Raw genomic sequence first — 12,838 nt, 5'->3', positions numbered from 1 at the left:
GCAAGGGGTGTGCAAGGGGCGGGTGTGCAAGGGGTGTGCAAGGGGCGTGCAAGGGGCGTGCAAGGGGCAGGTGTGCAAGGGGTCTGCGAGGGGTGTGCAAGGGGCGGGTGTGTGAGGGGTCTGCGAGGGGTGTGCGAGGGGAGGGTGTGCGAGGGGAGGGTGTGCGAGGGGGGTGCAAGGGGGGTGTGCAAGGGGTGTGCGAGCAGTGTGCAAGGGGCGGGTGTGCAAGGGGTGTGTGAGTGCGAGGGGTGTGCGGGGGGTGTGTGAGGCGTGTGGGGGGGGCGGGTGTGCAAGGGGACGCAGGGGATGCAGGGGTGCAAGCGGGGTGCACGGGGGTGCGGGGGGCTCTGGATGGGGGGGGTGTGCAAGGGGGTGCAGCTGTGCACGGGGGGAGCGTGCGCGGGTGTGCAGGGTCTGGGGGGCCGGCACGGGCGGGGGGGGGGTGGGTACAGGCAGGGGGTGTGCAGGCAGGTGCGGGCAGGCAGGGTCGGGGTGAGGGTCTGGGCGGGCAGGGGGTGCCCAGGGGAGGTGGGGGTGCAGCGGGGTGCCAGGCATGGGTACGGGGTGCCGAGGTGCAGGGGTGCCGGGGCAGACCCCCCGCGCAGGCGTGCCAGTGCCGGTGCCGGTGCCAGTGGAGGAGCGTGGAGGGCCGGGGTGCTGAGGGCCAGGGTGGTGGCCATGCCGGTGAGCCCCGGCATTGCGGGGTCCGGCACGGTGACACGGGTGGTGCCTGTGGACGCCTGGCCATCCCGCGCGTGCCCCGCACACGGCTGTGCCGCGGCCTCTGTCGCGGTGGCGGCCACGGCCGTGCCCTCCCGCGGCACCGGGGGCACCGGGCCCTTCAGAGCCACGCGCGGGGACAGTGCCACCGGGCCGGGCACCGGCCAGGAGCGGGGCCGATGCTGGCGGGGTGGCCAGAGCCGGCTGCCGCCTGGCTCTGCAGTTTGACGTGAGTCAGCAGAGCGGCGTGCGGGGAGGGAGCCCTGATGCCGGTCCCGCTCCCCGCCAGGCAGCCGGTGAGCCCAGGCCGGAGCGCGGCAGCGTGGCCGGCGTCGTGGCCGGCGGCACGGTGTGACCATGCAGGCGGAGGCCAGAGGGGATTTCTGCGGCAGGGACCAGCGCCCCGGTGGGTGGGGGCTCCGGGGGGGAGCGGGGCCGGGAAGCTGCCGGTGGCAGGGGTGACGCCGCTGCGGTGTCACACACCGGGGCTGGGCACCGCGGCAGCGTGTGGGGTGGGATGGCAGGAGCGGGCAGGAGCAGGCAGGAGCAGGCAGCCCCTGTGTCCCCCCCCAGGAAGCTCTTCCCAGCATTGGAGCGGGGTGGGGACCCCGTTTCCCAGCTGGAAGGAAAGTGCCGGCAGCGTGGGGTGCCTGGTCACACCTTGCAGGGTCAGGACACGGCAGAGCTGGCATCGGGGCAGGGGTGCCGGTGTCCTGCAGCTCCGTGTACCAGGAACGTGAACTGAACACCCCTGTAATGTCCCTTTCCTCACCCCGGCTCCTGGGGGGGGGGATTTCTGTCTCCTGCCCCGCTGTCCCCGTCCTGGGGGGCAGGAGGAGATGCCCAGCCTGCGGTGAGCCTGTCCCCGTGCCGTCTCACCTGGCAGCGTGGTGCTGGCAGGGCCCGCTGGCACATGGTGCCGGAGCACGGCCGGCTCCGTCCTGCCCCAGCACCAGCCCTGGGTGGGCCAGGGGACCCGGTGCCGCGGTGCCCGGTGCTGCTGGCTCTCCTGCCTGCCCTCGATGCCCGCTCAGCCCCGGAGGGGTGCCCGGGCACGGCTGTGCCACGACCGCGGGCTGTGCCACAACCGCGGCCACCTTGGCCTCGCCGGCTCTTGCCAGCAGACAAACCGCCCCTTGTCTGGGCTCCGGCACAGGCCGCGCTTTTGTCTCACCGACACAAAGGGGCTGTGCAGGGTGGGGGGCGCGGGGCTGCCGGCTGCCGGCACGGGGGCTGCCGGGCCCCGGGCAGCTCTGCCCGTCCCCCCTGGCCCCCGCTGCCCCCGTCCCCCTCGGCCGGCAAGCCCCCGAGGGCTGGCGGGGGCCCGGGACGGAGCTGCCGTCACCGACGCGGCAGGTGCCGGTATCGCAGAGCTCGGCAAGGAGACACTGGCCCCAGAGCGGCCGGCGGGGACCCCCGCCCACGGGCCGGCCCCGGAGCCCCCCGGAGCCCCCGCGGAGGAGCAGGGCGGCATCCCCATCCCCAGCGCCGGCCTGCTGCAGGTCACCGAGCGCAGACGTGAGTGCGGCCCTGCGCGGGCAGCCCTGCCTGTCCCCCCGGGTCCCCTGCCAGCCCCTGCCTGCCCCTGGGGTCCCCTGCCTGTCCCTGCCTGTCCCTGGCATCCCCTGCCTGCCCCTGGGGTCCCCTGCCAGCCCCTGGGGTTCCTGCCTGTCCCTGGCATCCCCTCTGTGCCCCCAGGGTCCCCTGCCTGTCCCTGGCATCTCCTGCCTACCCCTGGGGTCCCCTGCCTGCTTTTAGCATCCCCTGCCTGCCCCCGGGTCCCTGCCTATCCCTGGGGTCCCCTGCCTGGCCATAGCGTCCCCTGCCAGCCCCAGGGTCCCTGCCTGCCCTTAGCATCCCCTGCCTGCCCCTGAGGTCTCTGTGTCCCCTGGGGTCCCTGCCCTGCCCTGGGATCCCTGCCTGTCCCTGGTGGTCCCTGCCATCCCCTGCCAGCCCCCAGCTGGTCATTGCCCCCGCCGAGCCCCTCGTCCCTCCTGGCTCCCTGGGCCCCTGAGCACCAGCCCCCCCCAGGGCGCCCACCTCGCTGCCCCCAGCCCGTCCCCGGGTCCCCCCATTGCCGCCGGGTCCCTCGTTGCCACCAGCCCCCATTGCCACCGGGTCCCCCTGTTGCCACCGGATCCCTCATTGCCACCGGCCCCCACTGCCACCGGGTCCCCCCATTGCGGCCAGCCCCCCCCATTGCCGCCGGCTGCCCACAGAGCCCCTGAGCAGCGTCTCCTCGCTGGAGGTGCACTTCGACCTGCTGGACCTGACCGAGCTGACCGACATGTCGGACCAAGAGCTGGCCGAGGTCTTCGCCGACTCCGACGAGGAGAACGCAACCGGAGAGTCACCCAGCGGTGAGCAAGCGAGGCCGTCCTCAACCCGTCCGTCTGTCCGTCTGGCAGGCCCTGAGCCGCCATTTGTCCCCACAGGGCTGCAGCCGCAGGCGGTGCCGCGGGCCGGGTACCTGCGCTCGCCCTCCTGGACGCGAGCGCGGGAGCAAGGCCGGGAGAAGAAGCACCTCAGCGACCCGGAGCTACCGCCGGGACCCCCGGACGCCTTCCTGCCCGCCGAGCGGCCGCGGGAGCCCTAGGGAAACGGACACCAGGACGCGCCGGCGGGACGGACACGGGGACGTGCCGGTGCTGGCTGCTTCTTTTTGTCCCCAGTAGCCTCGGAGCCCGGCCCCGCCGGGGGGGACCGGGGCGCAGGACTGGGGCTGTGGTGGGGGGCAGCTTGCCCCAGGCAGGGGCAGCCCCCGGCCCCGCGGAGGGAGGCCCGGGGCCGGTTAACGCCGGTCACCCAGTGCTTCCCCCGCCACCGGGCTGCGGGGAAGGGACTGGAACCGGGACCTGGGGCTGGCACGGGGGCGATGGCCCGGGGCGGGAGCGTGGCCGGTGCCGGTGCCCGCCCGGTTCTGATGTAGCAGCGTTGTGTTCCGGTAAAACCAACCGACCCACCGCCGCCGCGGCTCTGCCCGTCTCCATCGCCGCGGGTGGGAAGGGAGGGACGGAGCCAAAGCAGGGACATGAGTGCTGGGTTAATTAACGAGGCCTCGTTAATGCTACAGGATAAACCGGAGGGGGGGGCCCCAGCCCCCCGCAGCTCCCGGGGGCTCTGCCCTGGCACCGGGAACCCCCCGAATCAGCAGTGTGACCCCAGTAGTGTTGGGGGGGGCTGCAGGCACCGGGCCCCTGCCCTGCCCTGCCCGCACCTCGCCCCTGCCCGCACCCTCGAGTCCCCGGCGTGGAGGCTGCGGGCAGGGCTGGCGGAGCTGCCGCACGTCGTTCACCAGATCCCGGCTCCCTCCCGCAGAGAGGCTGGGGTCTGGCGGCCCGGGGTCCCCTCGCAGAGCCGGGGGTCACCCCAGCACCCAACCGGCCATGGGGCTGCCCCCGGCCATCCCGGCGCCCCGTGGTGGGTCGGGTGGGTGGGTGGGGGGCAGCCGTGGGGCCGGGGCCCCCTCTTAGGGCTCTGCCTCGGTGCCGGAGTCCTGGAAGAGGGACTGCTTGCGCAGGCTCAGCCGGGCGCACTTGGGGCAGGTGGTGGAGTTGTCGTAGTAGCAGTCCCTGCGGGGAGGGGACAGCGTCCGGTCACCCCACGGCACCGGGGCGCCCCACAGCACCGGGGCACCCCACGGCACCGGCCCCAGCGCCACCCCTGTGTCCCCCCCACTGCCCTGCTGCCACATCGCCGGGCCCGGTGGCGGGAGGGCGGCCATTCCCCGGTGCGCACCGTACCTGTGGAAGACGGCGGAGCAGTCGGTGCAGACGGAGGTGTGGCTGTCGAAGGGGAAGAGGACGTCGCCCTCCTTGCAGAGCTCGCAGACGAAGCCTTTCGCCTGGCAGCGCTGGGGAGGGAGCGAGCAGAGGGTCCCGATGGCGCCCAGCGGGGACCCGCCGCGTTCCCCTGGCATGAGCCGTGCCGTGGGTCGTGGCTGAGGCTGCCGCGCGGCGCCGGCTCACCTCGCAGTCCAGCTTGATGTGCTTGGCGAAGAGGGTGTGGATCTCCGTCAGGGAGCAGCTCAGGCGCCCGGCCTCGATGTCGATCAGGTCCTGCAGCGAGTACATCTCGTCGTTCTCCACAAAGTGCTGCCGGTCCTGCAGCTGCAGGCGGAGAGCCCGTCACCGCCGCGCCCGGCACCGCCGCGTCCGGCACCGCCGCGACGCCGGGGTGCCCCCGGCTCGGCCGCCCGCCCGTGCAGGGCCCGACCTGCAGCAGCAGCCGCGCCTCCATCGCCTCCTTGCAGGTGATGAAGTAGGGCTTCATCAGCAGGATGTCCTGGCGCAGCTTCTGCGGGGCGACGGGACGGATGGGGCGGGAATGGGATTGGGAATGGGACCGAGACAGGGAAAATGGCAGGGTGGGGACAGGGACAGGGATGAGATGGGTGCGGTGCGGGAATGGGCAGGATGAGGATGGGGACAGGGACAGAAATGGGGTGGGGACAGGACGGAGACAGGGATGTGACGGGGACAAGGTCAGGCTGGGTTGAGTTCAGCCCCATCGCGGTTTGGGCACCCTCTGCCCCCACCCCTGCCCCGCTCCCCCTTTGTGGGACCCAGCGGGTGCCGCCGGGGTCCCCCTCTCCCCCCGCGCTCCCGCCCCACTCACCCGGATCTCCACCAGCTCCTCCACGTAGTTGAAGAGCAGCGGGTTGATCTCCCGCAGCTTCAGCACGGGCCGCGACACCATCAGCGCCAGGTACCTCATGCTGCAGCGCGACACCTGCTCCACCCGCGGCCGGAGCCGCCGTCACCCCACGGGCACCGGGATGTCACCACCGCCACGGCCCCGGGGACCCCGTCGCCGGGGACACAGCCCTGGGGACACGGTCCCCCCCAGGGACCCTCATGCCCAGGACCACAGCCCCCTAAGTGACCCCCAACCAGGGCCACGGCCCCCAGGGACCCCCGTGACCGGGGCCACGGCCCCCCCCGGGCACCCCCAGGCCCCCGCCCCGCGCCCGGGCACCTTGCGGGGCTCGAAGTCCCAGTTGTGGATGGCGCGGGCGGGCACGACGGCCAGGTCGTTCCAGTGGCAGCTGCTGCAGTAGTAGAGGCCGGTGTAGTCGCACTGCCGGGCCTCGCTGGGCACCCCCCCTGCGGCGGCACGCACGTTGGCAAAGGCACCGGCACCGGCACCGCGCCACGGCCTGCTCACCCCGTGCCACGCACCCACCACGGGACGTGCGGCAGCGCCCGGGGACACAGCGGGGCCCCAGCGTCACCTTCCCAGGTGCTGTGGCCCCCCCCAGCGCTGCACCACCCTGACCCCCCCAGCTCCCCATAGCTCCCACAGCCCCCAGATCCCCCCAGCCCCATAGAGCCCCCTAAAGAGCCCAGCCCCACACAGCCCCCAGTTCCCCCTAGCCCCACGCAGCCCCACGCAGCCCCCAGTTCCCCCCAGCTCCCCCCAGCCCCCAGTTCTCCCCAGCCCCACAGAAACCCCAGTTCCCCCCAGCCCCGTGCAGCCCCACGCAGCCCCCAGTTCCCCCCAGCTCCCCCCAGTCCCACAGAGCCCCCAGCCCCCCCAGCCCCCAGTTCCCCCCAGCCCCATGCAGCCCCCAGTTCCCCCCCAGCTCCCCCCAGTCCCACAGAGCCCCGAGCTCCCCCAGCCCCCAGTTCCCCCCAGCCCCCTGCAGCGCCCAGTTCCCCCCAGCTCCCCCCAGTCCCACAGAGCCCCCAGCCCCACGCAGCCCCCAGCCCCCCCCAGCCCCACGCAGCCTCACGGAGCGAGACGGGGGCACGGCACTCGGCGCAGCGGTAGTCCTGGCTGTCCAGCCCGCTCTCGGGGCAGATGCTGAGCTGGTACTCGGCCTGGTGGCTGACCTTGGCCCGCACGCAGGGCTTGCTCACCAGCGGCAGGCACTTACTGTGGCACCGGTAGTAGCAGCCTGGGGGGACAGGGAGCCATCAGCACGGGGACGGGGACGCGGGGTGGGTGGGAAGGGTCCCGGCCCCACCTGTGCAGGTGTACCAGGTCTGGATGAGGCCCCAGATGATGGTGCTGCACTTGTCGCACGTCTGCTTGACGCTCTTGCTCTTCTCCTTGTAGAAGCGATGCTCCAGGACCACCCGGATGTTGGGCTCGTCCTCGCTGGGGTCCTGCAGAGGCGACGGGGGGGTGAGCGCGGCCCCCCCGGCCATGGAGACCCCTCCCCACCCCGATCCCGTCCCCACCTTCAGCTCCTGCAGCTTGAGGCGGAGGTGGATGAGCCGCACCACCGCGTCCTTCTGCCGCTCCGAGTGCTCGGGCAGCGCCAGGATCACCCGCTTGCACTCCTCGATGGCCTGGCGCAGCTGCTGCACGTCCGACGCCAGGATCAGGCCCTGCGGCAGCAGGAGGAGGAGGAGGAGGAGGAGGAGGAGGAGGCTGAGCCGGCAGCCCCCAGCCCCACAGGCACCCCCAGCCCCGCTCCCCGGCCCCACTCACCACGGGCCGGGAGAAGTGGTCCTCGGCCAGCCCCAGGTCCAGGGCGCCCTCGGGGTCCCCGGGGGAGGGATCCGGCCGCCGGGCTGCAAGGGGGTGAGCGCCATGGCGGGGGGCTGGGACCCCCTGCCCGCCCCCGCCGTGGGGCAGGGATGGGGGGGGGGGCGGCACCCACCTGGGGCGGGGGTCCCCCCGTCGGGGCGCTCCGGCGGCTCGGGGGGCTTGTTGAAGGGGTTGAGGTGGGCCTGGCGGAAGCGGGCCAGCCGCTCGTCGTACGCCATCGCCGCCTGGCCTGCGGGGCGCCGGGCGCTGCCTCAGCCACCCACCGGCACCGGCACCCCGGCACCGGCACCGACACCCTGTTACTGTCACCGGCACCCCGGCACTGTCACTGACACCCTGTCACTGTCACCAACACCCCAGCACAGGCGCTGGTACCCTGGCACCGTCACCAGCACCAGTACCCCGGCACCGACACCCCGGCACCGGCACCGACACCCCGGCACCTCGTCACCGTCACCAGTCCCTCGTCACTGTCACCGCCACCCCATCGCTGACACCCCGGCACCGACACCCTGGCACAGGCACCAGCACCCCGGCACCGTCACTGTCACCCCAGCACCGTCACTGTCACCGTCACCCCGGCACCGTCACCCCGTCCCCGGTGGACAAACCCGTCCCTCCGCCTCCCACACCCGTGGCCCCCGCCCTGCCCCGCTGCCCTCGCCCCCGCGGTCGCCCCGTCCCGGCACCGTGCGCCCCCCCGCCCTCCCCCGGTACCGGTACCGGTACCGGTACCGGTAGCGGGGCCCCCCCGCCCGCCAGGGGGCAGCGCCCCCGCCCCGCTCACCGCAGCGCCGCCCGCCCGCTCCTTCACCGCCTCGCCCCGCCCCGCGGGCCCCGCCCCCGCCCCGCCCCGCCCCGCCGCCCTACCGCCCCCTGCCGGCCGGCGGACCGCACCGCGCCCGGGCGGGGCCGCCCCGGGGCGGGGAGGGGGGGCAGAGCGGGGACCGGGAGCCCCGGCCCAGGGGCCCGACCGCGGAGCCCGGCCCCGCAGCCCGGCACCCCCGCCCCAGCCGCGCCCCGCCCCACGGCCCCGGCCCCGGAGCCCCCAGCCCCGTAATCCCCTGTCTGCGGAGCCCCCAGCCCCGGAGCCCCCAGCCCACAGCCCCTTGTCCGTGTAGCCCCCAGCCCCACAGCCCCTTGTCCCTTGCCTGCATAGCCCCCAGCCCCATAGCTCCCAGTCCTCAGAGCCCCCAGCCCCACAGCTCCTTGCTCCCATAGCCCCCAACCCCATAATTTCTTGTCCCCATAGCCCCCAGCCCCATAATCCCTTGTCCCCATAGCCCCCAGCCCTGTAGTTCCCAGTCCCCATGGTCCCTATAGCCCCCAGCCCCATAATCCCCTGTCCCCTATAGCCCCCAGCCCCATAGCTCCCGGTCCCCATAGCCCCCAGCCCCATAATCCCTTGTCCCTATAGCCCCCAGCCCCATAGTTCCCAGTGCCCATAGCCCCCAGCCCCATAATCCCTTGTCCCCATAGCCCCCAGCCCTTTAGTTCCCGGTTCCCATGGTCCCCATAGCCCCCAGCCCCTCTCCCCACACCCACACGGGAGCACAGGGACCCCCAGGCTGGAGCAGCGGCCCCGGGGGGCTGCAGCCCCACAGCCTGCCCCCCCCCCCCCCGGGTCAGCCCAGCAGCCAGGCTGGATCTGGGGGGTCCCCAGAGCCGGGGGGCTTGGGGCTGGCCTGCACCCCCCAAAGCCAGGCACATGGGGGAGGCAGGAGCGCCCTGGGGTCCGTGCCCCCTCCTCAGTTTGGGGGGACAAGGCTGTCCTGGCACAGGGAGGGGGCGGCCACCCCCTAACGCCCCGCCAGGGAGAGGGGTGACAGCGGGGACACAGGCACAGCCACCCTCCTGGGGCGAGGTGGCACCGGCACCCCCAGCCCTGGGGGGCACAGGGACACACTGGGGACACGGCCTCGTCTGGGAGGGGACAAGGGCTTGGGCACAGCCACCCTCGATCCCCCCTGTTAACGAGAAGGACTGGGGGGCTGAGCCCCTGAGCTGCCCCCAGCAGAGGGTCGTGTCCGTTCCCCCCCCCCCCCAGGAGCCGCAGACGGTGGTACCCGGACAGCAATAAATTTATTAAGTATTCAAAAAAAATAATAGACACGAACCAGTAAAAAACGAAAAGGGGGGAGGCAGGAGGTGGGGGCGGGGGGCCGAGCCGGCTCAGGGGGGGACGGGGTCAGGAGACACCGAAGGGCAGGCGGGGGGAGCCCGGCCGGGGGGCGGCAGCGCGAAGCCGGGGGGCTGCGGGCGCAGGGCGGGCGGCGGGGCATCACTTGGCGCCCTGCGCCTCCGACTCCTCCTCGTCGTCCTCGTACATCTCGCCCTCCTCCTCGGCCGTGGCGTCCTGGTACTGCTGGTACTCGGACACCAGGTCGTTCATGTTGCTCTCGGCCTCGGTGAACTCCATCTCGTCCATCCCCTCGCCCGTGTACCAGTGGAGGAAGGCCTTGCGGCGGAACATGGCCGTGAACTGCTCCGAGATCCGCTTGAAGAGCTCCTGGATGGCCGTGCTGTTGCCGATGAAGGTGGAGGACATCTTCAGCCCCCGGGGAGGGATGTCGCAGACGGCCACCTTGACGTTGTTGGGGATCCACTCCACGAAGTAGGAGCTGTTCTTGCTCTGGATGGCCAACATCTGCTCGTCCACCTCCTTCATGGACATGCGGCCTCGGAAGACGGTGGCCACGGTGAGGTAGCGGCCGTGGCGGGGGTCGCAGGCGGCCATCATGTTCTTGGCGTCGAACATCTGCTGGGTGAGCTCGGGGACGGTGAGGGCGCGGTACTGCTGGCTGCCACGGGCCGTCAGTGGGGCGAAGCCCGGCATGAAGAAGTGGAGACGCGGGAAGGGCACCATGTTGACGGCCAACTTGCGGAGATCGGCGTTGAGTTGGCCGGGGAAGCGGAGGGAGGTGGTGACGCCGCTCATGGTGGCCGAGACGAGGTGGTTGAGGTCGCCGTAGGTGGGGGTGGCCAGCTTGAGGGTGCGGAAGCAGATGTCGTAGAGAGCTTCGTTATCGATGCAGTAGGTCTCATCCGTGTTCTCCACCAGCTGGTGGATGGAGAGCGTGGCGTTGTAGGGCTCCACCACCGTGTCCGACACCTTGGGGGACGGCACCACGCTGAAAGTGTTCATGATGCGGTCGGGGTACTCCTCCCGCACCTTGCTGATGAGGAGGGTGCCCATGCCGGAGCCGGTGCCGCCGCCCAGCGAGTGGGTCAGCTGGAAACCCTGCAGGCAGTCGCAGTTCTCGCACTCCTTTCGCACCACGTCCAGCACCGAGTCCACCAGCTCGGCCCCCTCCGTGTAGTGGCCCTTGGCCCAGTTGTTGCCGGCCCCGCTCTGCCCTGCCAGGGGGGAAAGAGGCACCCGATGGCCGCCGGCACCCTCGCGCCCACGCCGGGGAGGGGACGGGCACCGCCGCCGCCGCCATCGGCAAGATCTGAAGCCGGGGCGGGGTGGGAAGCGGAAACCGCAAAGGTTTGGCGGCGTTCCGGCTGTGCCGGGGCCCCGGGGCGCGGGTGGGGAGGCACCCGCCGAGCGCCCCGGGGACGGCGACGGCCCGGGAGGGATCTGGGGAGCCGGGCGACGGCGTCCCCCTCGCCGCGGACCTACCGAAGATGAAGTTGTCGGGGCGGAAGAGGTGGCCGAAGGCGCCCGAGCGCACGCTGTCCATCGTCCCCGGCTCCAGGTCCACCAGGATGGCGCGAGGCACGTACTTGTGAGCTGTGAGAGACCCCGTGCCGGGAGGGGACCTGCCGCTCCCCCCGGGAGCCCCCCACCCTGCAGGGCCCCCGGGGCTGGGTGCCTCCATGTCCACCCCCCCACCCCCCCCAAAGACGGGGTCGCGTGGGGCTGGGCGCACGTGCGTGTCCCTGCACGCTGCGGGGTGCCATGGGGCTGGGTGCACGTGTCGTGTGTGTGTCCCCCCAAAAACCACAGGGGCCCTGTGGGGCTGGGGGCCTGTGTCCCCCCCGCCCAGCACCCATGGAGCTGGGGGCCCGTGCCATGTCCCCCCCCAGAGCACAGGGTCCCCAAGGGGTGGCTGCACATGTCCCCCCCTAAACCACAGGGTCCCACGGGGCTGGGGGCATGTGTCCCCCCTCTGAGTGCCCATGGAGCCGGGTGCGTGTGCTGTGTCCCCCCCAAACCACGGGGGCCCTGTGGGGCTGGGGGCCTGTCCCCCCCTGCCCAACACCCATGGAGCTGGGGGCCCGTGCCATGTCCCCCCCCAGAGCACAGGGTCCCTATGGGGCTGGGGGCACACGGGTCCCCCCTAAACCATCCCTATGGGGTGGCTGCACATGTCGTCCCCCCCCCAAACCACAGGGTCCCACGGGGCTGGGGGGATGTGTCCCCCCCTCCCCAGCACCCACGGGGCTGGGTGCGTGCGCCATGTCCCCCCCCAGAGCACAGGGTGCCCACGGGGTGGGGGCACATGGGGTCCCCCCCAAACCCACAGGGTGCCCACGGGGTGGGGGCACACGGGGTCCCCCCCAAACCCACAGGGTCCTCACGGGGTGGGGGCACATGGGGTCCCCCCCAAACCCACAGGGTCCTCATGGGGTGGGGGCACACGGGGTCCCCCCCAGCCCCACAGGGTGGGTGCGTATCTGCCCCCCCCCGGGCGGGAGCAGCCCCGGGCCCCGCCCGCCCCGCGGGTGGGTGGGACGGGAGGGCCCCCCCCGCCCAGAGCGGGGTGCTGGGGGTCCCGGGGCGGGGGGGGCGCTTACAGGAGGCCTCATTGTAGTAGACGCTGATGCGCTCCAGCTGCAGGTCGGAGTCGCCCACGTAGTTGCCGCTGGGGTCGATGCCGTGCTCGTCGCTGATCACCTCCCAGAACTAGGGGGGGGGGGGGGGGGGGGAACCGGGGCTCAGCGGGGCCGGGGGGGGGCGCACCGGGACCCCCCCCCACATCCCCGGGGCAGGGCGCGACACCACCACCCCCCCCCCGCGGCGCGGGGCGCCCCCTGGCGGCGGGGCGGTGCGGGCGCTGTCCGCGGTGCTGAAGGGCGGCGGCGGCGGCGGCGGACAAAGGCGGGGGCGGGGCCCTTTGTCCGCCCGGTGCGGCGGGGGGGGGAGGGGGGGGTGTCTTTGTCCGCCGCCCGGTTCCGCAGCGGGGCGGGGCCGCCGTTACCTTGGCGCCGATCTGGTTGCCGCATTGCCCCGCTTGGATGTGGACGATCTCCCTCATGGTGCTGCCGGGCCGGGATGAACGGGATGAACGGGAAAAGGCAGGAGCAGGAGCAGGAGCGGCACCGGGAGCGCGGGGGGCGGCCCCGCCGCCGCCGCCTCCTTTATAGGCGCCTCGCGCCGCACCGGGCCGGCCGCTGACGTCACCGCCGCCCCGCAGCCAATCGGCGCCCGCCGCCGCAACGCCGCAACAGCCCTGCGGCACCGGCGCCGCCGCCCCGCCCCGCCCCGGCCCCGCCGCTCCGGGACCCCCGGCACCCGCGGGGGCACCGGCACCCCCGCACCCGGGGGGGGGGGGGGGACGGGACCCCCGGTACGGCGGCGGGGGGGGGGGGGGGGCGGCGGTGCGGGGACCGCCCGGGCGCGGCGGGAGCATCCCGGGGCGGGGGGGGGAGCGGACACGGACGGGACGCCCCG

At 73.4% G+C, this 12,838-nt stretch overlaps 3 protein-coding genes across 5 annotated transcripts; 1 reads left to right on the top strand and 2 right to left on the bottom strand.

Moving 5' to 3' along the window:
- Positions 1–1,042: 1,042 nt before the first annotated feature.
- On the top strand, positions 1,043–3,316 carry DBNDD1 (dysbindin domain containing 1; the record flags this gene model as incomplete). Its single annotated transcript, XM_082319351.1, has 4 exons — positions 1,043–1,126; positions 2,092–2,238; positions 2,940–3,080; positions 3,156–3,316. The coding sequence occupies exons 1-4, from the start codon at positions 1,078–1,080 to the stop codon at positions 3,314–3,316; spliced, it is 498 nt and encodes a 165-aa protein (XP_082175477.1). The 5' UTR covers positions 1,043–1,077.
- Positions 3,317–3,764: 448 nt separating this feature from the next.
- Positions 3,765–8,027, bottom strand: DEF8 (differentially expressed in FDCP 8 homolog). Of its 2 annotated transcripts, XM_082319551.1 has the most exons (12): positions 8,006–8,027; positions 7,331–7,447; positions 7,159–7,241; positions 6,906–7,055; positions 6,689–6,830; positions 6,455–6,619; positions 5,698–5,825; positions 5,338–5,451; positions 4,936–5,016; positions 4,689–4,829; positions 4,464–4,573; positions 3,765–4,292 (listed from the first exon to the last, which is right to left on the bottom strand). In XM_082319551.1, exons 2-12 carry the CDS (start codon positions 7,434–7,436, stop codon positions 4,190–4,192), a joined length of 1,323 nt encoding a protein of 440 aa, XP_082175677.1. In that variant the 5' UTR covers positions 7,437–7,447; positions 8,006–8,027; the 3' UTR covers positions 3,765–4,189. The 2 variants fall into 2 exon arrangements, with proteins under 2 accessions (XP_082175677.1, XP_082175676.1); XM_082319550.1 differs by lacking the exon at positions 8,006–8,027 and having other exon boundaries at positions 7,331–7,757.
- A 1,472-nt stretch (positions 8,028–9,499) lies between these two features.
- On the bottom strand, positions 9,500–12,422 carry TUBB3 (tubulin beta 3 class III; the record flags this gene model as incomplete). 2 transcript variants are annotated; one of them, XM_082319199.1, is made up of 4 exons in its annotated part: positions 9,500–10,575; positions 10,844–10,954; positions 11,962–12,070; positions 12,366–12,422. In XM_082319199.1, 4 exons carry the CDS (start codon positions 12,420–12,422, stop codon positions 9,500–9,502), a joined length of 1,353 nt encoding a protein of 450 aa, XP_082175325.1. The 2 variants fall into 2 exon arrangements, with proteins under 2 accessions (XP_082175325.1, XP_082175326.1); XM_082319200.1 differs by lacking the exon at positions 11,962–12,070 and having other exon boundaries at positions 10,844–10,946.
- Between the last annotated feature and the right edge of the window lie 416 nt (positions 12,423–12,838).

Source organism: Platalea leucorodia (genome assembly GCF_965183815.1).
Source record: "Platalea leucorodia genome assembly, chromosome: 8".
NCBI classification, from domain to species: domain Eukaryota; kingdom Metazoa; phylum Chordata; class Aves; order Pelecaniformes; family Threskiornithidae; genus Platalea; species Platalea leucorodia.
This window is presented reverse-complemented; position numbering and strand designations above follow the sequence as displayed.